The sequence below is a fragment of the Neodiprion pinetum genome, chromosome 2, assembly GCF_021155775.2.
Source record: "Neodiprion pinetum isolate iyNeoPine1 chromosome 2, iyNeoPine1.2, whole genome shotgun sequence".
Lineage (NCBI taxonomy): Eukaryota > Metazoa > Arthropoda > Insecta > Hymenoptera > Diprionidae > Neodiprion > Neodiprion pinetum.
Genome location: NC_060233.1, coordinates 25,874,599 through 25,901,229, shown reverse-complemented (window position 1 = coordinate 25,901,229; position 26,631 = coordinate 25,874,599). Strand labels below are relative to the sequence as shown.

Sequence of the window (26,631 nt, the reverse complement as noted above, 5' to 3'; positions counted from 1 at the left end):
ATATTTCGGTGGCTGCAGTTAAAATGGCTTGTGCGAACCGCCGATACGGCAGCATATATACCTACACACACATACACACACACATATACATATTATACATATATATATATTATATACGTATAATATGTTACGTTGCGATGGCAACGGCAAACGCCAGCATTCACTGATTCTATACATTTTGTACCTCTGCATATATGCAAAGTGTGGGTATGCAGTCTCACTTGTCAAATATTTAGCTAGGACGTTTTACGGGGGAACCGTAGAAACCGCGCCTTTTCTAAGAATATCCTCCAACGTATGTATTATCTTTCGCACCACGAACTCTCTTGTACACAGGGGACTGGCTAGAGCAGCGACACGCGGGGCCCGACGAGGAAAACATTTGGGGACTACGGCGCGAAAGCGTGCAACGCGTTGTTAGTTTTCTTTTACTCGACGAGCCTCTTCGAAACACCGTTTCAATTCACGTTCGATTCTTTTATTTTCTATTTATTCCATCGCGTCAATCTGTTGTTGAAGCGATGAAAGAAGGGAAATAACTCGGTTCTCGGAAATTCTGTAAACATTGTATCGGGTTTTAACTATTTACGCCACAGATTTTTGAACTCGCTGATTCAACTGCGATTTAGAATAACCTCTGGGAATCGATCGGTTACTTGAGTAAATATTAATTTTTATATCGAACTCGTTGTACTTGGCATACAACGGGTGGTTGAAAAAAAGTAAGTATAGTTATCGCTGCAAGGCGTACAATTTAGTATAGAAATGACTATTACACTCACGATACAAAAAATTTTATTACCAATAAAGTTTTTTATTTTACGTATAGCAATGAAATTATAATTTATATCGAATCTTCTTTGTTCTATGATTTGCTTTCTCAAACATTCATCATTCGTCGTTGATCGGGAACGATGTTTTGGGTTTCTTCAGTTTTTTTTATCTGAACAAATAAAATTCAAATACACCATTTGGCAGTTTGCAACGTAGTCAAAAGTATAGCGTAAATCTGACAAAATTGGAGGTAGAAGAAAGGATTCACTTTTCGTAGACATACGATTATGCTTAAAAGAAATACGATGTTTCGCTCTTTGAAGGGAGCAATTTTGATAGGTATGGAAAACCGTGGCTATTGTCAGGGAATTACGATTTTCTACGCCTCTGAGAGTTCTGTGAATGATATCTACACCGTACGAGTGAGTTTGTCAGTCATGCTGGCCTAAAACGCATTCTGAAAGAAACGTCTGTTTTTTTTTTTTTTTTTACCTAATCGAGAAACCTCACGGAATTTTAAAGCAGAGTATCGAGTTCCCAGAACGTAATCCCCTGTCGCCGCGTAGTGTTGAGTGTAAAAAAAATTCACCTACACAGATGAGAAAGAACGGAGGCAAGCATCCATATAGCATTTTAAGATATATATATCTGTTCCCTTGGACCACCTGCACGTGTGACATGCATCACCTTCTACGTGTCCGCGTGCATAAATAACAAAGTAACCAGCATTAGTAGCATAAGCGCAGAGCTGCAATAGGAGCGGGAATCCAGTGAGAAAAGAAACAGCAGAAGTAAGATCATTACGGGGACTGTAGACGGGAAGTGACGTCATCGGATGCCTTGATACGTCGGAGCCGCAGCTGCCCTCCCTCCCTTTCGCCCCGTCGGAGTGACGGTCAGACGACGCGACCAGAGACGCGATGCGGAGTCCTTATCAGAGGCCGCCGATGTCTGCCTGCGGGAACTACTGCATGGGTGTGGTGCGTTGCGGTATTTGCGGCAAGGAGGATACGTGCGGATTTTCGACTGCCACATGCTGAACACGTTTTTTTCACCATGCATGTGTGCCTTGTGCAGCCAGCTACACAATGTATGTGCATGGGCGTGCGATGGATACAGTAGAACCTTCATGAATTTTCCGTTCAACGTTAATCGCGGTTAGGCACAGACGAGATGAAGGACCCCGATTACAAGGCCAGTGATCGGTACAACTGCTGTTACTCAGTAACAAGCTGAAAACTACAAAAATAAGTTGTAATTTGGACGACAAGGAAATACATGACACATTTGAAATTTTTTATCGAAGGCACGCGAAATGAGAATCACATCCAGGCATGATTACAAGGAGTCTGTTACAAATCACAATTACAATTTGTAATTGAGACGACAGTGAAATACGTGACACACTCGAAATTTGTAATTCAAGGCACACAAAATGCGAATAATATTCAGGTCCGATTTCAGTGAGTCTGCTACACGTTACCAATACAATTTTCAATCGTGACGACAGTGAGATACATGTCACATTTGAAATTTGTGATTGAAGACAAAAAATGCAAATCACATCCAGGTATAACTTCAATGAGTTTGCTACAAATTACAAATACAATTTGTAATTGAGATGACAGTGAAATACGCGACACATTTGAAATTTGTAATTGAAAGCACACAAAGTGCGTCAAGCCTGATTTCAATGAGTCTGTTACAAATAAAAATTACAATTTGTAATCGAGACGACAGTGAAATACATGTCACATTTGAAATTTGTAATTGTAGACACGCGATATGCTAATTAAATTTAGGAATAATTTCAACGAGTGTTACAAATTTCAATTACAATTTGTAATTGAGACGACAGTGAAATACGTGACGCATTTGAAATTTGTAACTCAAGGCACACAAAATGCGAATAGCATTGAGGCCTGATTTCAGCGAGTCTGTCACACATTACCAATGCAATTTGTAATTGCGACGACAGTGAAATAAATGTCACATTTGAAATTTGTAATCAAAGGCAGAGACAATGCAAATTACATTTTGGGCGTGATTTCAAGGAGTCTGTTACAAATTACAAATACAACTTGTAATTCTGAGGACAACGAATAAAACACAAATTACATTTGCATTTTGCGTGCGTCCAAATATGAATTGCCAATACGATTTATGTTCCATTTTCATCTCAATTACAAATCATAATTTTATTAGTAAGTTGTAATTAAAATTACATTTGTATTTTGTAATTAGAAAAACACAGAATACAAATTATATTTTGGCACATTGTAATAAGTTAATTACAACCTGCAAATCGTACAGTTCATGTCCCACGTTTTTAAGAATCAGGTTTATCCCAAGCTCAGTTCCGCGTGACAGAAAAAAAATTATCAGTTTTGACGGTTGAACTTTGTAAATAAATAGTAGCGGAAAATTACACAGCTTCTACTATGTATGCGGTACGAATGCTTGCACGTTACGAGTGACCGTAAGATTCAACGTCCGACAACATGTGTATATGGTAACCGTCGCAGACGCTGATTAACGAAATCCTTGGCAAAGTCGAATTGACGACCTCAACTCTGAGGATACAGCTACGAAAGCCCGAATTTTTTTCATTCTACCGCATTACTTTACGTATCAGAATTGTATCCGTCCTTTGCTTTTTTTACTTGGTAATTTCTTTTTATTTTCCTCTGCACGTTTCGCGGTCAGGAGGCCAACTGGTGTTGACCTAACGAATAGACTTGGTCGGTTTTTCGGAGAATTACACCATTACACTTTGTACTTGATCGTTAAAGATTGGAGTCGCCTCCCATCGTGCCAACAACAAAGGAAGTGCATTAGGAAGATGATATCGTCAGTCTTCATCGACCGAGTTAAACGTCACTTGTTTTGACCAGTATCAAGTACTATCCAAAAACTTTCTGGCTTTACGCGAGAATAGCGCGAAGAAATGTATTCCTGCAATAAGTGATACTTCAATAACAGGAATTCATTTCTTTAACATTATTCTTGCGCAAAAATAAACGTTTTTAGATATTTGTAGTTGGCACTGCGTGTGGAATTGCTCTGGCTACGGTAGTTTTACATGAATGATTATCAGGCCTTGATAACAGTCCAAATAAGCAACATTTAACGCGGTCGGTAAAGAGTGACTAACATTCTCTTAAAGCTTTACCAACCGAGTCATCTTATGCTTATTTTTTGTTTACTTAATTAACAAATGACTAGAGGTAGCTTGAAACTTGGACAGTACATGACTTTCATTTTACTGAATTCGGACAGATTATTTATAGCCGGAATATTACTAGAAAATATGTTGTTTTGTTGCCATGGGTTACTCTATTGTGAAATTTTTTTGATTTTGGGGCAATGGAGCCTATAGGTGAGAAATGGGGCGCCATTTAGAAGATATCGGAGAGTTGATAAGCCATCGCAGTAGTATTTTAATGTCATAGATGCGCTAAAAGAGATCTACAGTTTCTAATAATTTTTGCCATAAATGACGATTGGCGTTTTTTGATTTATGTGCCCATCTCAAAATCTGACTATAGTGGACTTCGTCGACCCCAAAAATCCAGAAAATGTGTGAGTAAGAAAATGTGGCACGAAACTAAACGCTTTTTTAGTAACCTTCAAAGTTTAAATAACTTTTCTGAATTCATCGATGCAGAAGGAATTTACTGGAAAATATTAAGTCGTCTTCAAATTTTTATGCCATGTAGTTTTTTCAAAGTTTACCGAGTTAAAGTCGGCCAATTAATTATCCAGAAATACAAACTTTTCATTTAGAATAATAATGCCTAAAAGTTTCCAGAATTTTATTAGTCATTGATAAAAAGATTATTTTCAGTTTCACGGTGAGTGCCTCAATAATGTGACATCATAATTCTTCGAAGAATACAATCAATGTAATTTGTTTACTAAATGAAAAACGAAGAAAAATATAGATAATTATTCAGTCATGAGATTTATTGCGGTAGGTATCATCGGATGATCCATGAAATTTGAATGACGACGTATTGTAAAGATGCATAAAGAAACGTTAAACGACAAAATAAACTTACGAAGATATGAAACTACTACTTAGGCACATTAGTTTATGAAACATGTTTTTTTTTTTTGTACTATCTAAATTCTTGTTTTGTGTTCGAAACTGTTTTGGAATAAAACTCACGGTAAAAAATTGTCTGCAGGCGGCTCACGAGCTATAATGATAATTAACAGCGAATATCTGTGAGTCACTTCATCTTCAGGCGAGTAATAAATTGTAAAGCTCTAATTAAGCGCGAGGAAGTGTAGATCGCTTAATGCAGTAACCTTCCGATATTGAAACGATTCTTCCCTGAATGATACGTTGCCGCTATTGTTTTGCAGAAAAATTGCGACTAGTGGAGTCGAATAAAACATGTAAATAAACTTCTCGTGGAAATTGAATCATACAATTTAACGCCAAAATTATATGATTGCCCAATTTTCGTGATCTATAGCTCATTCCGTTCACAAATGAATTTCATAGGAATTACCGACGGTCGATTTTTTTTTACAACTGTTCAGTTAACCTAAGAGACACTATTTGTTAGTTTTACAAATTATAAACAATCGACAATTATAAACAATGTTTTAGTAGAAAACCCGTTGTTGTTGTCAAAAAATTTTAAAAGACTTGAGAATAACTGATTTACGAATAAAATGATCTTTTATTCATCAAAATTGAACGAACGATACTCGAAACTATTCCTCGCTTTTAAGGGCGAGGAAGCCGTTCAATAACGAGATTACTTCTAAACTGTCAAGATAATTCGGCTAGTTGTTGATTACGAAATTTGACGACAAGTTTTCTCACGTATTCAACGAACGTTTGTTAATAAAAACAAAATGAAAAATACTAGAATACAGTAATAACAAAGAGTCATATTATGGTTGGCGGAAGAGCGTATTTGAGCGGAGCTAAGCATAATATCGAATTACCCATGTAAGTGCGAAAGCGAATGCAAGCGGAAAATGATCCGCGGTTGCGGCAAGTGGCATGACCCTCGATACGCACACCTTACATCTCGACACTGTATTACGGAGATCGTAACGCGATCCGTAAACAAAGCTGACGTTTGCAGGCATTCACAATCATTCAGTAAATTGCAGCGCGAGGACTCGCCGTTTCTTGATTTAAGGTCACGTAATACTCCTACCTTTACCGACCGAGAAAACTCACCATTTTTCGCGAGCGATCCACCGTCGAAGAAACGTTTCCGCTTACTTAATATAGGAAGAAAAAGGGTGAGTTTGCTCGGTCGGTAAAGGTAGGAGTGCTACGCGACCTTAACCATTCACACCCACGTGGGATTCTTCTCTCGTTGGCTCTTCGTTTACTCGGCTTATTTATTACCATAATTAGTTTTAGGAATTGTGCTCTTTTTTCTTATCATGTCATATTTGTCCAACATTGTCATGGATACAATAAATTATTATTATTATTATTTATTTATTTATTTATTTATTATTATTTACTTGCAGAACATTACCAATCAATGCAGAAATTATTTGGGATTGAGGCAAAGCTTATACGTATGTACATAAATTATCCGTATTGATCTAATATTAAATTTTCGAAGATTCACATGAAATATTTCAAACACGGTACAGGATTTTTTGTTTGAAATTATTTGAATTATAATCTTATCTATGTAGTTTGGATTAATTAAACCTGAATAATTGATGTGTTAATCTTGTGTTTGAGACTTTTTCTTTTCTCTTCGACCTTCGATTGGATATTTTTATTTTTTTTTTCCAAAGTAAGTTTTAACCATCCAATTTTTGATTATTTATCGAAAACCGATATTTCTTGATTATAAATTCGACGGTGGAAAGCTTAAAGCGAAATTAGCCGCAAAATTTCACATTATCCGGTGCAAAATTCAGGATTGTTTCTGCAAATTTAAATCCATTCAGTTTTCATTAATTTGTGTAAGCTTGGGCCTGGAACTTCGCTTGTTTTTAGTGAAATTTTTTAGTTCTCTGTTACAAATCTTCAAGTATATATATACGGGTCTGATTAAGTACTCTTATAGGATCTTTCATTTCCATTATTTATATATACATTACACTTCGGTTTCAAATCTTATAATTTTTTTTTTTTTTTGGCTCTACGTATTTTTACCTTTCTTCGAAATTCATACCTGCAATCTATTCGGGATCTGTGAACAGTTGTGCAGACACGTTTTTTGCCGCACCCATCGACCGTGACCAGACCTCTTCTCTTTGTTTGTTTGTTTCCTGTACCTATACCTAGGTAAATTAACCGATCGCCCCTTGCAACCCAAAACGAGTTCTGAAGTTATCTACTTACCTACCTACCTACCTGCCGACCTATCTTTTTGCTTGTCGGCACAAGTTTTCAGAAGATTTGCCCGATCGACGAACGGGACCCTACGAAACGGAGAAAAATAACGGAACAGGACAAAGAAAGAATTTTAAGAAAACGGCACGAACTTACACAGAATTGAAAAAAGTGTGAACAAAAATATATGGCCATTTATAGTCAGGAGTTTGAAATTTGATTTATGTTCCTCTGATTGTCTGTAATTCTTTGAAAAGTATTCTAAGCAAGCTGTTGAAGTATTATTTTTGCCATTTTTAAAATGAGGCATACATCATTTTAATTAGTAAATAAATTTGTGTCGAACAAAACACAGTTCGAAGAACATTTATTCAGGCAAATTATCAGCAAGTATGATACCCCGAATTAAGTATCATGCCGGTAAAATGCGGAAAATTTTACACACTCGAAACCATGGGGAATCCGAAAAGAACGTGGAAACTCACCGCTGCAGGAAAATTGCTCGTACAAGTAATGGAGAGAAATGTATTTTAAGATTGAACGTTGATTCAAATTCCCGAAATAGCTTATAAACCGCAGTTGCAGAGTGTCATCTTCGCGATGCATCGTGTAACGGATGATAGTCGACGCCCATTAATATCTGCGCGTTTACTCCGGAGCCGACAAACATTCACTCAAGAAAGTTATTAATTTGACGGTTGAAAATGGAATTGTCAGTAAAAAAAAACTTGAATGACTGGAATATTCTTTTTATCACACGCGCATGCAAAGTCGGGCCTTGCGGAGCAGTTTGGCGAAAAGAAAGTGGTCAATTTTATCTCAGTGATGTAAAGATGGATTCGCGCATGCGCAGTCCAGGATTGCTTCACTTTCATCCCTACAGGGAAGAAATTGGCGATTTGCGTTCTACAAACTGCTGCGCAAAGCCCCGTCACTTTTCATTCGCTTGTTGAAGAAATTATGGTGTTAGACGCGGGTCAAAAGTTGGTAATCGTAGCTTGTGTGATTGCCGAATTTCGTCCTTTGTCACACAATGTACTGTTGAAATAACGAGGAATCAATCGAGATAGCTGGAAGCAACCTAAATCGTTGCGAATTACTTGAAATTGTACACAATGGTGTTGAAAAAATCGTCCGGAAAGGGTTGCAAATCATGAGAATCATAAGTCGTGCCTCAAACGCCAAATGGTTTAAGTTCATCACATTCCATTGTCTTCTACCTTGTCATACGTTGTCGTTGATTTCCAGTTTACCAAGTGACTTCCATTACTTCCGAGCATTCTTATACATACGTAGATGATTTTCTGTGATTGTATCCAAATTGGATATCACTCGAAATCAATGAAAATCGACGAAAATCAGAAATTGATAACAATCAGTCGAAATCAATATCGATTATTAGGAATTATTCATTACGATTTCCAAGTTAATGACTCCTCGGAGCATCCTCGTCGCGCCTTGAATGCCATCGGTGTAGCTGACATCGTGATTAAGGTAATGTACTACTCCTACCTTTACCGACCGAGCAAACTCACCCCCTTTATTCCTATATCACCCAAACAAACAAACGGAAAGTTTTCCAACTTCGACGATGCATCGCTCGCGTAAAAGGGTGAGTTTTCTCGGTCGGTAAAGGTAGGAGTACTGCATGACCTTAAACGGCTCGAGTCGCCGAGACGCATGCGCAGTAGATCCGCTTTACGGCGCGAAGAGCACGTGAGTCTCACAGGCCGATGATCTCACTCGCAAACTGCAGCGGTGGCGCTGCGGTGGTTTCGGGAACCTTCTCAGTGGTTCTTCCAGGCGCTGAGAACACGGTTTTGCCGGGTCCAAGACGGTGGGAGGAGGAGGCATCGCGTCGCATTGCCGGAAACGTCGGGCGTTCCTCGCTCTGCGGTCTTGGATTTCGAACTCTTACGAAGACGCAAGCTTACCGCGTGCTGTGCCCTGGCGAATAATTCCCTCCGGCACATGTCGCGCAGATTGATATTCGCTTACTCTTGGTCTCTCTCTCTCCCTCTCTCTCTCTCTCTCTTTCTCTCTCTGCGCACTGCGACGCGTTTTGGCTCACGTTTTTCCCCCTTCTGCCCCGGCCGCATATATTTGCCAATATTACATTCCTTTCACACGTTCTTCTCGTTCCTTTCGGCTCGTGCATTGCTTGCTCACTTCCGCTTCGCTTCACCGCGATCGTTAATTCGCGTTCATGTTGAGGAAATCTGAACTTACTATATCATACGTTGCGCACTGCCGTACCCGTGTAACAGCCTGCTGCACGGTGTTCCGTCACAGAATCTGCAACTCTGCGATGAACTTTATTTTATGGGGTAATCGTGAACCGAATTCAACAGTTGATTATCTTCTACCGCTGACGAGTAGTTATTTATTTATTTATTTTATTTTTTTTTTTTTAGGAAACGATACTCGTCAAAATCTAAGGTTTCAATTTGGCCTCGGCTGAGAGATTGCCATTTTCGGTAAATGTTTATGCTGCTTTTTCTTATTTTACTTTTTTGCTTCAAATTTAACACGCAAAGTATTGTCCGCAGGCAGAAAGCGAGTTGAAAAAAAGGTGTGAAATAAAAAAATTGAAAATCCCATCAACTAAACCTGTCAGAAGTCGATATTCTTTGCCAGTATAATTTTTAAATTAGATTATTATTCAAATCCGATGTTTTTTAGAACTCAACTCGTCGATTCTAGCTCAATAACTGGTGAAATGATTTCAAATCTTTACAGTTTTTTTCAGAATACATACGTCACACCTTCAAAGTCGATAAAACACTTAAACATTGCATACGTTTACTTATATTTAATAACAAATAGCGGGATATCGGTAACCAGGCTTCGGAAAGTTTGGCGGAAAAACGTATAAGATGAAATTATTGAGAAACCTTGTAGTGAGCCGTTTTTTCGTGATGTTTGAGCAAAATTTTCCAAAAATTTCAATGTAATCGGGTCATAAATATTGTAACTATTAATGATTTTATGAAAAACGCTCGGCGCGCGGGCAGATTTTTTTTAACACTAACACGATGACAAATTGCAAAATTTATTGTAATTTAATTACTTACAACATTCATATCGTTAATGGGATTCCTCTATTATTCTTCTTGCGATTAATTATTGTAAGAATTGTAAGAATTGTAAATAATTATTAATGGCGCCGACCAACGGGACTTGGTCAGAACATTACAAGAAATATGAAACATAATCGTAATGATGCCGGAAGGCTTACAGGCCGTTCACGATTTTGATTTAACCGCAAAATTTTGAATAAGAAAATTATAAATAAATAAAAGGTTAAACCACCTGCATTTTTAGTTGTAGTAGAAGATTAAGGGATGATTTTGTTTTAAAAATAAGCGTCCCAAAAAGATCTATCGGATCCTTCAAGAATATTTCTGATAACTTGAAAATTGACTTGGATATTTCCATTTGTTTAGAAGCCGAAATTTTACTTCCTTGAAAAACACAGTTTCGGAAATGGAAGAAAAATTTTTTTTCAGCATATTCTGAATGTGGTTACTGAAAATTATTACCGTGATTTTTTGGCAGCCTGTGGAGAATCTGCAAAGTTCATCGAAATATACCAATATAGATGAATGATAAGGAAATAAGTTATGATGATCCGAAATCTCGTAGGTTGGTAAATTTTAGTTGTTTTTTGTTTATCAACTCTTTCGTATCTCGAATATTTCGATTAACTTATTTAATAACGATTTCAAGGATATAATAGGTGTGAAAAAATTGCATTCGATATTGTTGTAATTTCCTGTGTTAGATATAAACAATGAAAAGTTTCGAAAATTACTCTAAAGTCGTTAAGATTATCGGTGTAGACAAGATTTGAGTTTTCCCACATTGACAAGATCTTGGGTAACATTCGTAGTGTGCAAGATAAAATTATATCTAGTAATTATATTGGCTAACTTCTTCCGATACACACATTGTCGATAAAGCTTATAGAGTTTTAAATTCGTTACTGGCGATTATTATTAGCCAAATTTGTTTAATCAAAATTCAATAAGTAAATGATAGAATTTTTTTAATCGACTTTTTCCACAAAAGAAATCCAAGATATTTACAGCTATGTATTAATTTGAAAAAAGTTGCATAACAATGATAATAACATTCAATTTCGAGCATTCTTTTGTCACGTAATTTTTCGGAAAGTGAAAAACGAACCGCGATTCTCATCTTCGAATTTTTAGTAATATTCGAAATTGCCACTTTACTCAATGATCCCTGTCACGGAATAACGGAATTTAACGTGTCAGGCTGTTTTTGCATGTTGCTGAATTTTTTTAAACCCGAAGTTGTCACGGACGGTACAGGAGTTCAATCATGGCGGCAAAATGGTTTTTATAACATAAAAAATTCAAGAAATGAGCTTTTTCGTCGCTTCCATTTTCCTGTTTATACTTTCTGTATACGTTTTTCGTCAAATATTCAACATTTTTCACAATCAACAAACCGAAGGTGTTTCCGACACATTGTGCACGAACGACGAGTTGCTATTCTTGATACGGTATGGTATACAATCGTTGCGAAACGTGGTGCAAGCTATTGTAGACGGCCGTCGTTCTACGTCGCCAGTATTAAAACACAGCCGGCGTTGCAGGATGTGGTGCAACTTTTTGCATTCTAGTTTTTCGTGTAGGTTATAAGCCATGGCGATGAACGGGACGCACCCCAGCCGTTTTACGCCTTCGTAACCCATTACAACGTATGTTATTATACGAATTACGTCCTACGAGATACGGTTCCGCCTCTGCCCGTCCCGAAAAGTACCTCTCCATTTTCTCTTCTATGTCTAAACAGACATTGCTTTTCCTACAAACAGTTATTTACGAACATAGATTGAAAGGCGTGTTCACCTTATTATTTGTACATCTTCAATGAGGCTTGGAAGCGAATCTTTTACTCTACAATCATTTTTGTACGGAGATACTGTAAAAGGGCCACTTTCGCAACGCTTTTAATTTAAAAATAGATCGTGATTTCAAATTTCAACATTCTCAATCGTTGTGAATATATTGAATTACTGGAGTCTTGTCAGGTTTCAGGTTCGTTACATCAATTCGTTAAACGAAATTTTTTTCAATTTGAATTTTAACGTTGCTAGTTTGTCTTCAATTGAATTCTTCAATTTTTCACTTCTCGGACATTTTCGAGTTACGTAGGTACTTGAAAATTTCAAAAACTCTCTTCAACATTCATCCTTCTGCACTTGGCGTAAGGACCATATATGGACCAATTTGGACAAATGAACATGTCGTGATTAGAATATTCTTAGCACACCAGTGCAAGTCTACGCGTGGCACGATGAGTCAACATCTAGCAATGTGCAATGCTGGAATATACCCAGACTGTGTCAGATATCGTATTGTTTGTCTGCGTTGTCACTATCATCCACTTCAAAATGTCGATGAGCTGTATTATCCTTAACGAATTATAAAGTGTAACAAGCTGTTGTTAAAAACTGTTGTCTTTATCGAGTTAACAAATAACTTGCCATTCGTAAAGTCAGAGTGTGGTTTATAAAAATATGAAACAGCTGGTCCACATTTTGTCAGAAATTCCATTCACCTCATTCAATAAATTGATCGCCAGAATACCTTTAGGCCGTCAAAATACTGCATTCGCTTGAAATTCACGGCGAACAATGTAAGCGAATAACCAGTTTGAAAATTTTTCCAATCCGCAAAACATCGAATTTCTTCAATTTAGGTACTTTGGAATTCTCGTTGTAAAGTAATCGGGTGAAAACTTGAATTCTGACTGTAGAATTCATGGAAAATTCAGAGAATTCGAAATTTTACTTTTCACAGCCACTTAATAAAGCAACCTTAAGTCGACCTCTACCTACCTCAAACCTCACGCTCTACATTATAGTGTTGATCAATGGCTCTGACGTGGCTACATAGTTTCATGAGTTTGGGATCCCAAACAAGAATACAAAAGTAAAGAAAGAGAGAAAAAAAAAAAAAAAAAATACAAAACAAAAGTCTCAGTGACGCAGCTAAAATTAAGAGGATACCGTATAGTCTGTCTTTACCGACTGCGTTGAATTTCACTTATTTTAGCTATTGTAAAGGCGTATGCCATGCATTGTCGGCTCGAAAAGTCGCGGCTCGCTAAACGTTACATGTAAATTATCCCGAGCATAAATATACGAAAAGTTTTGCATCGCGTAATAGTAACGATAAAAAAAAAGTGTATTCTCGTAATTTGAATTGCCATACGAATTGCAGGAATGGATGTATTTTCTGGTAATATTCTTGCATGCCACAGATATGTTTTAAAAATTTCTCATTCGGTATTGAATGCAGTAGAACTTGACTGTCTGCCAAAATTTAACATCAGTGGTGCATGAACTATACGATAATAGTATACTCTTAAGAGGATGCTGTGGTCAGTCTTTACCGACTGAGTGACATGTCACTTGTTTTTTACCAGTAGCACAGTTCACGCAACACCGATGTGAAAATGTCGCAGTCAGCGCGATTGGGGTTTTGAATGAAATAATTTTTTTTTCCATTTTTAGGGGTGCATAATGCAGCGCAAGCCAAAATAATGAGGACGTATTTTTTTTGTTTTTCGTTAAAAATGATAATTTTCCATGTCATAGGTGATTGAATTTCATTGATTTTAATATATATAGATATATCTTAACGTGGGTGACGTCACAATGTGATAGTTTTCAATCTGTTACGTTAACGGCGATTTTGATTCGATTGAAAAAATAAAAAAATACGTCCAAAATATTTTTCTCCAATCTACAAGATTGTGAAATAAAAAAAATTTCATTAGAAACCCCAATTCTACACGCAATTCGTTGTGTGTCAAAAAACGTTTTTTTAGATATTGGTTTCGGCATTGGGTGTGAATTAAGTAAATAATACTGTGGAATGTTGATAGTAGTCGAGATAAATGACATTCAACACGGTTGCTAATGACTGATCACAGCATCTTTTTACTTGCACTAAATTCTAAATTTCTACCACAGTTTACCTCTCTCGTCGCAAAATCATTGACGTTGGAGCGGGGGGATGAGTCCATAAACTTAATGTCACCGTGCCCGATTACATGCCTAGGTTTTATTTGTTAAAAACAATAATTTTTTTTCTCAGTTTTTCTTAACACAAACGAATACTGGACATAGGATAAACATTTTTTTAGCGCCTAAACTATTCGTAGCAGAGGATCTTGCCCGCGGAGTCGTTTTTTTTTTTTTTTTTTTTTTTTTTTTTTTTTTTTTTTTTTTTTTTTTTTTTTTTTTTGTTCAAAATAACAATATCTACGATATGCAAAAAATTCGAACCAATTTCACTGCAAACCCAATTCCCATAAGATTATTGCCGCACTGAGATAAATTTTCTCGAGCTTTTTGGGTCCGCTACGCTAACTTACCATTTATTCAAATATGCTTATGAAATCGAAAAACAACTCGGTCGATAAAGGTAGGCAGCGCGACACGCGTTCCACAAACTTTGACCGCACGCGTTCGCTGCGGCACAACTTTGACCTTGGAACCGTGTCTGCGTGTCCATGCCTGATCCCTTGCCCAATGAGCCTCCTCTCATCCCCCCCCCCCCCCCCCCCCTGCCGCCATATTCATTTCCTCGCTATTTTCACCGTCTGCGACCGCGTCTGGCTCTGGGTCTGAGACTGGGCCCGCTGTTGCGGCGATAAAAAGATCCGATTGTTGTGCCTTTTTTTTTTTTTACTCTCGCTTGAAACCCTAAACCCTCCAGCCAACCTGCCCTCTTTGTTTCGCCGTCGTAACCCGTCTTAGCGTTATTCTCTATGTCCGTTCAAGTCGTGCCGTTGCATACTTTTGGCGGAAAGTTGCGCGAAAATATCGTCGATTCGTATCTTTTTCAGGCATACTTTTACTCGCGATAAATTCAATCGACGTTCGTTTTACGATGAGACAAATTTCTACGTTAGTTGAATCTGTGAAAGGCGCAACGATATTCACATCGTTGTACGGATAAATTGTACTTGTATAGGTTTTAACAGATATAATAATAATCGTTACGTATAGATTAGAATACCTTTCTAACGATAAATATTTCCCCAGACTTTCAATGCTGCGCTTGACCGCAACTTATTGTTTCAAATGTTTACACGGTTTTCGTTCCCTGATTACCTTCACAGCGAATGGGACTGATGTCATAGAATAAATATACAAGACGTGACGAAAAATTTTGTTGCCACTGATTATAGTTATTTAACTCAACGAAATGGTATACTTATTGTTAAATATTGTATTGATTTAGTTATTCATTGTTAAAACTGCCTTGTAATCAATCTTTATCGATTGAAACTTGGGGTATATCGAACGTTCCTACTTGTAATACCGTAATTTCTGTTGATTGAAAAATATGGCAATATAGACAGGAAACATTTGTGGAACGCAAGTCTCGATCGAACGATCTAGCTGTGAATAACCTGCAAGTAAAAATAATAAGAGAGGAACTTATCAAATATGCACACAGATTATTACAATGTCCATGATAGTTTTTTCCATCGTTTTCTTGGAGCAAGATTTTATTTCCTGGCATGTATTTGGTAGAAGCAAAAATTCAGCAATCGAGGTAAAACTAAAACTCGATTAAAAGTAACAATAGCGCTATGACGCGGTTTGCTCGACGATAGATATATAAAAAAAAAAAAAAAAAAAAAAAATCAAACAAATATGAAGCGTGCAGGAAAAACTAAACCGTACGAACTTTGGATAGATGACTGAAAAATTTGTATAATATCGTTGCAATCAGTTATCACGATGATATAGATCGTTGCTTAAGTAACTGTGTCAAGGCAACATAACTTCGGAGATAATGTAACGATACCAATGCAACAATCAGCGAACCCGGCTTTGGGCGTATAAAGTTAAATGTATTTAATCTTTCGTTTGCAAATAGTATTCTAGACACATTCTCGAGATCATATTCAGCTATCAACTGGCTGGGATCGCGATAAGAGTGTACGTACATCGCGTTTGCAAAATTCGGCTCTTCGTCGTCTTCACGTTTTGCTTTTTTTTTTATTAATTCTACGCTTGTGAAATAAAAGAACGCTATGTTTGATGTTTCATCTATTTCTAAGGCGATGCGAGAGTTTCAAGTCTTTTCAGCAAATTTCGCAAATTGCATGTACGATATTAAACTTTTCCTTTTACTGACCGACAGAATCACTTCGAGTTTTGAAAAATGACACGATTAAGTTCGATAAATTCACACAAAAAACGCCGTAACCTAAAATCGAGTGAAAAAATAATTATTTACAGTGTTGCCAGTAATTTTTTTGAACTTCTCTACGTGACTGTACAAGCACAATTGCAACTGCTATCATTTAACAAAGATTGAGCGGATTCTGTCACTCAAGAATGAAAAGGAAAAAAGTGTAAAATTTGATATTCCCTCATGTTTACGTGTTTTTAGATTATCAAACAATTGAATACGATGAACGTTTACAGGCTTAAAAAGTTTACCGCAAATCCCCCGTACATGGAAAATAACAATTTCACTGTGCACAACATGCTCTAATTGTTGGAACATAATAAGAAAATCATCACTTTTCTCAATCAGGTGTTTGTTAACTTTTTCTTCCTAATTTCTAGTTCAACCTCAAACATAGTAATTTGTAACAGCTGCATAATTTTTTGCTCTATTCGCATACAGTTCACGAGCTACGCGTACTACAATCCTAAAATACTGAATTACGAAACCGAGGTAATAAAAAGAAAAAAAAAAAAACAACTTTTGAATAGAAGAAAAAAATAAATAAATAAAATAAAACACGGAACAGAATTCGTAGCGATGAATTATTTTCATTTTTCCGAATACTAAACGAAAACCTAGGTGTGCCAGATAACCGAAGTAATAAATTTTATTTAACACTCGTGTATAATGTTTAAGCGGCGGCGGGGGGAGGGAGAGAGAGAGAGAGAAAGAGAGAAAAAGAATGAAATTTATGTGGTTCGAAAATCGTAGTAAATCGTCCACGTGCGTTGCCGACGCAGAATGTCCTTGGCCGCATTTTCGCACGCGAATTCTATTACCAGCATCCCTCTCCTGCGATGACGGCGTGCTCGTCTGTAAAGTCTAATCGTAAAGATAAAGATATAACAGTCAGCGCGACCGCGACTGAGAATAACCGGGTTTTCTCAATCGATTCTAAGGTCCGATTGGCTACGTATGCCGATCGATACGGTTGACAGGGTTGCGGATTAGAGCAGTCGATGTAATTAATTTACAGGCACTCGTCGGCTGACGCGAAAATTGATCAATCTTGATTCTCGAGCTATTACGTGTGAATAATCAGGGCTATTTAATCGATCTATAATCAGAACGTCGCACTGCCCGTGGTTCGAAAAGATTGTTACATCGATTATCCCTGCGATCAACGATCGATATGTCACGATTTATTTTCGTTTTTACCAATTTTTATTTATTGTGAAAATTTAGCTTATCAAAATTCAATCCTTGTATATCGATACGCCTAGCCGTGCCTACGTTATTACTGTAACGCGATTTTATCTCAATTCCGACAAAAGTGCAACGCGTCATTATTAGTCTAATAGTTCCATCGTACTTCCTCGTATCGTATCGCATACCGAGAGAAATTTTTAGTTCAGATCACCGCTCGGTCATTAACTGTTTTCATTTTTTACCACAATCGAAAAATACAGTTCTAGGTAGAAAATGAAAATTAGTTTTCTAGCTGTTACCGGAAAGTCTAGTGTCCGTTACTATTCTTTCTCATCACGATCACTGTTGCTTTATTTTCTCGTAACTGTTGCGAAAATTTAATGCTTGTTCAGCGATAAATTGACGTTAAAGCCTTATTTTAAATAAAAAATCAGAGTAAACCTCAAAAACTGATTTTACGTTGCAATTACCAGAAAAGGATCGACAATAGCGCAAAATGGTTACGTGTACATTGTTTTTCGTAATTCCAACAATGTTCAAACAGCTTTTCTAACGATACCTGTTTTACTGTAATTTTTCTAGTTACCGTAGCAAATGAAATTTTTCTCAGTTCATTCAATTCGTAAACAACCACGCGCAGGCACAAACAAATTTCGACGCATATGCGTCTCCGTTCGATGATAACAGACCGTGCATCTAATATTAGAACGTTGTGTATATATTTAAACCAACTATAAAAATATCATTCACCCTCCGATAACTTTTTCATCGTTGTTATTTCACACTTATAGATATACTTTTCTGGGTCATTCGAGGTTCGGGACTCTTGGGAAGTTGAAAAAAAAACAAAAAAAAAAAAAAGAATTGCGATTATAAAAACAATAGCGAACAAAGACGAAAAAAGAATTGCAACGGAGCAACGTAAAGTCGTTAATTAATGATAAAAATTGTTTTACCAAAAGGTGAGCGTGCTTCTCACAAGTTTAAATGTCTGACACGAATCGGTTCAGCACCATAGATTATATACATCATCGCGTTTAGACTGTCATTCTGTTTTATCGATTTTCCATCATTTATCCTCGCCATCGTCGTCTCGTAAATGTTTCTAAAAATGTGTTGTTAAAAATGAAATTCAAGTATAAAAATACGACTCCCAAACGAATTATGAATGTTGGTAACTTCTCGCCGCATCTTCAATGACGTAAAGTTCCATCCGCGTGCCGATTCGGACAGGTTTACTCAGGAAAACCGTTTTTATTTATCCAGATATTTTATGTTTTTACGCAAAGTTTGCGTAGCAGCTGCAGAATCCGCCATACCGGGTGTTACTATGCGAGTATTGTATGCTAGATAGGCGCTTCAAGGTTTCTTAATTCTTGACGAGGAAAAAAAAAAAAAAAAATTAGATTTTAATCTTAAATCAATATCTCGCACCTGGCGATACGAGATGGCCACTTTTGAATCAATTGAATGTACAATATACGTTCGCATAATACGTGAAGCATTCTCTGTGAAAAGGAGAACGTTTCAGCCTTTGGTTCGGACGGACTTTCTTGCCTTTTTTTTTTTATTTTTTTTTTTTTTCCAGTCGTATTTTAGTTCTCGATCAGAAGTCGTACCTTAAAAGCGTTTTTTAATTGAAACTCTGAACTTTGTTTATAAATTTTTAAAATATCGCGTTTTTTTACCACCATCAGACTCATCGCGCCAAGTAAATGAAAACTTGGATACCTCTTTTTTCAGTTACTCTTCGTCGTAAGCAAAAAAAATATACTCCTTTCAAACTGTACTACACACTATATTTAAACGATGTGCCTGATTTTTTGGCGCTATTAGAACGAAAGTTTTTTTTTTTTTAGAGATTGATAAGAGTCAAAATTGTACTTTTGAACAACGTACGTGTTCAGTTATTGTATATTTTTTTTTCAAACCTTATGTCAGCTTTGAAGGTTTTAAAATCAACCGATTTGGTGGCGATACGATCGCGAAGCATGCAAAGATTTTACGACAAATGATCGAGAAAAATGTCGCTTCCGAAAAAAAAATAAAACCAATTGTTCTAACATTTTCCAGCGTGCTTACTTTGGAAATAATTTCTGATGTTTTGACGCTGAAAAGAATTTCTTTGTCGGTATCTTAAATTAAATTTCTAACCGGATATTTAGAGTCTGTATTTTTTTCTCCTGCTGTCAGCTAAAATATTTTTAACAAATTGTTTACGATCGTAAAAAAAGTGAAATTATAATAATTCAATAAACACAAAAACCGAGGAAAATTGTGGTCAAATAATGTATTTGGTTACAGATTTTGATTCTGAAAGTCAATATGAATGAAAATTTACGAAAAATTTTCATGACTATCATACGTCGATGTATACTTTTCTGGTTTTTGTTTTTTTCATTATTAACGATTCGCGTCTCGTTTCTGTTGTAGGCGGTGTTGGACAAAAGACTCGATCACAGAGTAGATTCGATGCTGAAGGCAGGATTAGTCGAGGAGCTGCTGGATTTTCACCGCAGATACAACGAGGGAAGGATTAAGGAAAATGCGTGAGTATAAAAAATGAGTAAGAAATAAGTAACCTGTTACATCACATGTGTGTGCAATTTTTCGCAAAAGCTGATAAAAATATTGGTAGATTGTTCCAAGTTCAGTAAAAAAAACACTCAAGTCTCACGGAAATTTTAGAAGAATTGTAAGACAATGCAAAAAAAAAAATGAAAAACAGGGTCAGAAGTCTCGAATCTTTCGCTTGTGAATAAAATCTTAACGTGAAGTTTAAAATTTTATGATATTTGCAGATCAATTTCCGAATATCCATTTCGGTTATGAAAACTTACACCGATGTCGATTTTTTCGCCTTTGATCGTACAATTTAGAATCATACCAAATTAGTTTGAAACTTTATTCCGTGAATTGTCACTGGAAAACTATATTGTAAAATTAAAAATTAAATAAATAAATAAAAATTCTATTCTACGAATATCAATAATTCCAATCAGATAAAAATTCTATAAAGTCAAAACTTTTGACGATCTTGAAATATTCCGCGTCTTAATTTCAAGAAATGTTTCCAAAATTCAGAAAACTCTCCAACCGATTCTCCTCTTTCATTAAAATATCCTCAATTCTTTTCAGGCTTATCGTACAGAATTTATTATCAGACCCGGCACGTCCCTCGCGAGGAATAAAAAATTGAGAGCGAATTATTTATTCAAGGCATTCCTCCTCTTTTTATTTTCCCTTCATTCTTACCAATCACTTTGAAAATAATGTTTTCGTTATATATGGGTCAGACCGTAATATTAATATTTACCGTAGGTCAAACACGTCTGTGCAGTCCCCTAAGATTAATATTTATCGGAGAGGCCTGGCTGTGTTGGCATTGTCCAAACGTTACGCCTACTTTACGTATTCCCACACTATTGTTACACGGGAAGTAAGTCGACGGTACGTGCTGGCGATGGAATTTCCTTACAAGGCCAAGGTGGAGGTTGGAAGATGGAAAAATTGCCATTTCCCACTTTCAGTATTAGACTTGACAAAACTGCAGTAAAATTACAAATCGCAACAGGATTTAAAAAGCGACGGATACTTTACTTGCTTTCTAACTACGCGTTATTGAATAGAAAAATTATATTTAAATCAATATCGGTTACGTTGAACGTTAAGAATTTCGACCTCGGATTTCCCTTGTCCTTTTTCTCCGTCGAATTGACAGTTTTGAAATTCCAGTAACCGCTGTAAGTTACTTTCTCACCCTTTACCCACCTCCGTTACTTGCCTAGCTGCATATTCTACCGATAAACAATGATATTCACAATGAATTGATTACCTTGGAGAATTTATTTAACTACAGGGTGACCCCTGAGTTTCACACGCACGTTGTATCTGTATATATATACATACAAGTTGGGTTATATCAAGTTGTCAGAAATACGTCGTATTGTTGCCACAGGTGTATGTATTAATTAAATTCCCCTCGGCAAGTAGATTGCTGGAAGTGAAGAAAAAAAAGAGAATCGAAATCCTATAATTGATACCCTTTTTTTCCAAAACTCCGAAACCCAGATACGTAATATTTCGTGGGAGATTTGCGACGAATAATATTCGGCGATGAAGTCCAACTTGCGATACGAATGATAACAAGCTGCTTTACACTGACGATGAGTTAACCCTCGAACTTCCCGTTCTTGCACCGCGGGTTCGAAGTTCGCAGGAAAAAAATATTAATATCCAATTGGAATTTCGTACTAAAAATTCGGATTCGAGATCAACGATTTAAAAGCCCTTTGGTTTCATATTGATATACATGAAAACATTGCGACCGTTTTATTATTTTGAACCACTTTAATGAATTCATCGTTACGAATTTTGAAAGTCCGACCTTGGATTCGTTATCACTGATCCAAGAAACCTTCGCCTACTAATTTCTACCAAAATCCAAGTATGTTTAAAAAAGTCGAGAAAAATTTTGAACGGTTTCTCGTGAGATATTTTGTATGATTTTAAACGTATGTATAAAATCAACAAAAAAAGAAAAATATCGGCCAAAAACAGGGTTTTTCTGAACTGGGGGAGTTAAAGGAAATAAAATTGAATAATAATTGTTATTTGAATATAAATTGTTACTATTTAATTCGAAGTAATATTAATTTCAAATTCCCTGCTCGCTCCGCTCGCAAGTCCACGCAACTTCGGAAATACTCAAATAGTATGGGAATTGAACAGAATAACGTCGAATCGGTTGAAAACGTCAAGGATATAATTAAAATTTTACCCCAGTTTAGAAAAAACCTGTTTTTAGCCAAATGTTTTTCTTCTCAATTTTATACATGCGTTTAAAATCATATAAAATATTTCACGAGGAGTCGATCAACGTTTTTTCCATGTTTGTCACTATTATAGAGTAGATTCCGATGATTGTACAAGATTTTTTTAATATCTCTGGGATTTGTGAAAAAAAAAATTAGAAACCAGAATATGTCGAAATATCATGTTATTCTAACAGACAAAGTTTCGTGATCACAGGCAGCCCTTCCCCTTGGAATAAAGGGCTCCGATTGGGCTCATCATTTTTTTCCATTTATTTTGAACCAAATTAGGTGGCAAATGACAAAAAAAAAAAGTTGCGTTAAGGGACAGTCTAGTGTTACACGTGATAATAGTTTCCAATTTTAAACACCATTTTGGCCATTTTGTAAATAAATATGACGGTGGTGCGAAAATTTTCGGAATTCCATTGACGAATTCGTAAATGAGAATATCTCTATTTGAAAGAATCGTAATTTTTTGCAATTTGAAACGTGCAACGAGCATTCTATTTTGCTATCTTAGTTGAAACAAACTTTCGGTGCAATATCAGAGTTCTTCTTTCTGTCAAAACTTTTTCCGTTCTTTGATGCGTCCCGAAATCGTTTAACAAAACATTTCCCACGAGGTTCCAGTCGGGGCCCCGCCGAGAATTTCGTAGATGATCGAAATGATTTTTTCCCACTCTCTATGGGGAAACTTTGTCAAGCTCTCCACGCTACGCTTGAGAACGTTTTTCGAATACTCAACTATAAAGAGTCGCGCCCTCACGTCCCGATCCTTGAACTACCGAAAGAGACACTTTTTTCCTTGTTTCTTATTCTATTTTCAAAAATTTTTGGTCTGTTAAATGGCAGGATTTGACACTGATTTTTTCGTATTTGTAATTTGTTTTTTCATTAAAAATTTCTTGGGGCAGAGTATCGGATCACTAAATAATCCTGCTTATAGTCGGGATGAAAATTATTTGCATTTTTATTCGAGAAGGTAAACATTTTTTTTTTTTTTTTGTTTATTATTTAATGTTGTGTCTATCAACGTTTCCGGAAAAAATCAACCAAAGCAAGGAAGGTTCGCTGGGTAATGCTGCTAATAAGAAAAATTTTAATTCATGGATTTTTGTAAAGTTAGAGGATTCTTTTATTCTAGGCCTGTTAATTCTTTTTTGCATTCGAGAAACATGAAAAATTCACAACTTACCGTTCCAAATTTTGAAACTTGAATAATTCAAAAGACTGTAATACAAATTTATTCAATTTTATAAACGAGTCTCTTTTATTGGATCGGAATGGATCGTGGACGTATGTAATCCGATTTTTATATCACCACAGAAAATATTCATATTCGGGAAAAGTGTGGAAATCGATTAAAACATGAAGGAAAACAGAATTCAACAAATCTCCCTTTCCACTTTGACATATCTTCACTGTATGATATTATTAGTATCAATTGTTTATCCGTTTGAGAGCGTTTGCAATATATATATATAAAAAAAAAAAAAAGAATTGCGGTTACAGTCTTTTTTTTTTACCTTCCACAATTTTTTTTTCACAACATTTTCGAATTTTCACAGATTTTGACTTATTTATGCGTTTCCGTGGTTTTCAGAGCTTTTGCTAGAAAAAAATGGCACTTATGACCTTTTGTTCTTATCTTCGACCATTTTTTTATAAGATTTCTAAATTCTTGCAGATTTCAAATGCGTTTCAATAGTTTCTAGAGCGATTGCAGAAACATAAAAAAAATTATTGTTACGACCTTCCGTCTTGATCTTTTTTTTTCACGTATACTTATTAATGGAAAAAGATCATATCTGCTTTACATACGACCTTTTGCCTTTATATTTTCGAACGTTTGATTTCTACTGAATCATACGTTTCGATAATTTTTTTGTTTTTTTTTTAAATTATACGCCCGTTTGTCACTAAAATCGCATTTTTGGCGGTTACGACCTTATGTAATTAGACACACGATATATGTATCGCCTTATCGAAGATGTAGACAATGTGAAGAATTTTTTCAACCAAGTTTCTCGACGCGGGTGTTGAAATAAAATAATCAATGCAAAATGCCGCGTATCAAAATCGGCATTTTTTTCTTCGAAACGTACGAATTATTACGTGGCTTCTGTACGGCAATCGCATACGTGGATATTATAAAACCGTTCGAGAAGCATGTTTGTTATAAATATTCAAACTGCAAAATTATTAGGCGCCACCATCACCTCTGTGTACATATTTGTTTAATATCATACCAGACATCACGTGCATTAAACAGCTGTCGACCGAACAGTTTTGAACTTCCCTTTCTTCTACCGCCTCAACACCTTATTGTCAGATATTCCACGCTCATTATCCTCACGCATACGTTTTTCCAGCGGAGTAGGTTATAACTTTTGACTAGTTATAACTATGTAACGACTATAAATGCAATGCGGTTATTACAGCGACGCGTTCATTTGGTCGACTTTTTATACTTTTATTTTGATTCATTAGTCTTACAGACACAGGTTGAATCGTTACAAAATTTGAAACCGGTGATTTAATGAAATTTGTAATTATTTTTACAGACTTAAGTTCTTTTTGTGCATGAATTTTTACTGCGTGTTAATTGTTTACTTAAAGCTTAGTTCACAACGAGACTGGGTTATTTTTCTGCCGATTCTCTCTTCTTAAAAAGAATTCTTACGAGTGTAAATTCGGTCAGGTAAATTTTTTTTTTTTTTTTTTTTTTTTTTAGGGAATATATTTCCGAACAAATTATTACAACGATAAGCTCAACTGCTGTAAAAAATTCGTATTCAATAAAGTTTGATTCAAAATAAATTACGACTATGCTGTAATTTTTTAAATCTTTATGCACCTCGTTTGTTTGTAATAAGTTTTTTAAAGTAGTAAACATTTACTTCGCTAAATCGATATAAAGAACTAAACATTAGACCTTGCTACATGTTGATCTTGAAATTAAAGCATGGTATTCTTCAATCACTGTTATTAATAAGTTTTGATTTGAGCAAAATATAATGTAATTTATTTATTTTGTATCCAGATTCATATAGCATTTTGTTTAAATTTCTGACGCCGCGCCGCGCCCATTTTAAGAATGTTTCAGATAATTTTCAGGAACGAAGTTTTAGTTTTCGCTTTTTTTTAACATGTCCAACTTTTTAGTACTCCAGTTTTTTGTTAAAAAATAGAACAAAAACAGAAAAATTAACCTGTAAAAAGCTATAAATTAGTGGACACCTTTATTTTGGCATACTTCTGAAGATGTAATAGTAAAAGTCCTGATCTCTACCTCCAAGGCTCGATCCGCCATCTTGAAACAAAGCTGCTCCGATCCAGTTTTTTCGTCATATCTCCGTAATCGTTGATCCGATCGCAATAGGTCAGTATAAAAATTAAAGATGATTAAATTCTCTATAAGAAAGGTATAATTCATTTTATTTATATTTCGAATGGTATATCCGTAATACATCGGTAAACACAGAAACAATTTTTACTTATACGCTGAGCTCTCGAATATATTTTCCATCTTATCGGATACTCTCTTAACATCTCTCATAATTCGGATTCGGAAGTCTGGTTAGCCGCCGTTACTGAAGAGCGCGGCGGGACAAATGCGAAGGGTTCAAAGATCGATTGAAAAACGTCATTTCATAAGCGGTAGTTTTTGTGCAGCAGCAGAAAATGATATTTTGAGGCGAATAGTAAAAATGACGAACACTTTGGTAGCTGGGAAATTGTGGCAGACAAAGATCTTGACCGATCTCGAGAAAATCGCGATTTGAAATCGAAAGAAATTAATTCAATACGAGTTATCAATTGAAATATTAAAAATAAATCTTCCCCACCTCCTGACCCCAAATTATTGCTATTTTTGCCGTATCTATCTCCGTTTTCGAGATATTCGCGATTTAAAATCGCAAGAAATTAATTCAATACGAGTTATCAATTGAAATATTAAAAATAAATCTTCCCCACCTCCTGACCCCAAATTATTGCTATTTTTGCCGCATCTATCACCGTTCTCGCGATATTCGCGATTTTAAATCGGAAATAATCGAATTAATAGGAGTTATTAATTACATTACTAAAAATACACCTCCCACCTCCTAATTTATAGCTTTTTACCGGTTAATTTTTTTATCTTCCTCGTTTCAATCCAATTTGACTGGACTATTCAGCTGAAATTTTAAAGAACGTCCGCCGTTAATTTCTCTCACTTTTCCCTCAGCCAGAACTGCATATCCTGGTAAGCAATATGGGGTGG

The 26,631-nt window shown here is 36.0% G+C and overlaps 1 protein-coding gene across 3 annotated transcripts in view; it reads left to right on the top strand.

The window, feature by feature from the left end:
* LOC124211713 (tRNA dimethylallyltransferase) overlaps positions 1-26,631 on the top strand; it is a 115,968-nt gene that overhangs the window by 76,400 nt on the left and 12,937 nt on the right. For 2 of the 3 annotated variants that reach the window (XM_046611058.1, XM_069133332.1), the window contains exons 5-6: positions 6,283-6,333; positions 19,981-20,096. In XM_046611058.1, the coding sequence (XP_046467014.1) occupies positions 6,283-6,333; positions 19,981-20,096 (167 nt within the window). The remainder of the gene's footprint in view (positions 1-6,282; positions 6,334-19,980; positions 20,097-26,631) is intronic. The other variant, XM_046611060.1, reaches the window with a different exon arrangement.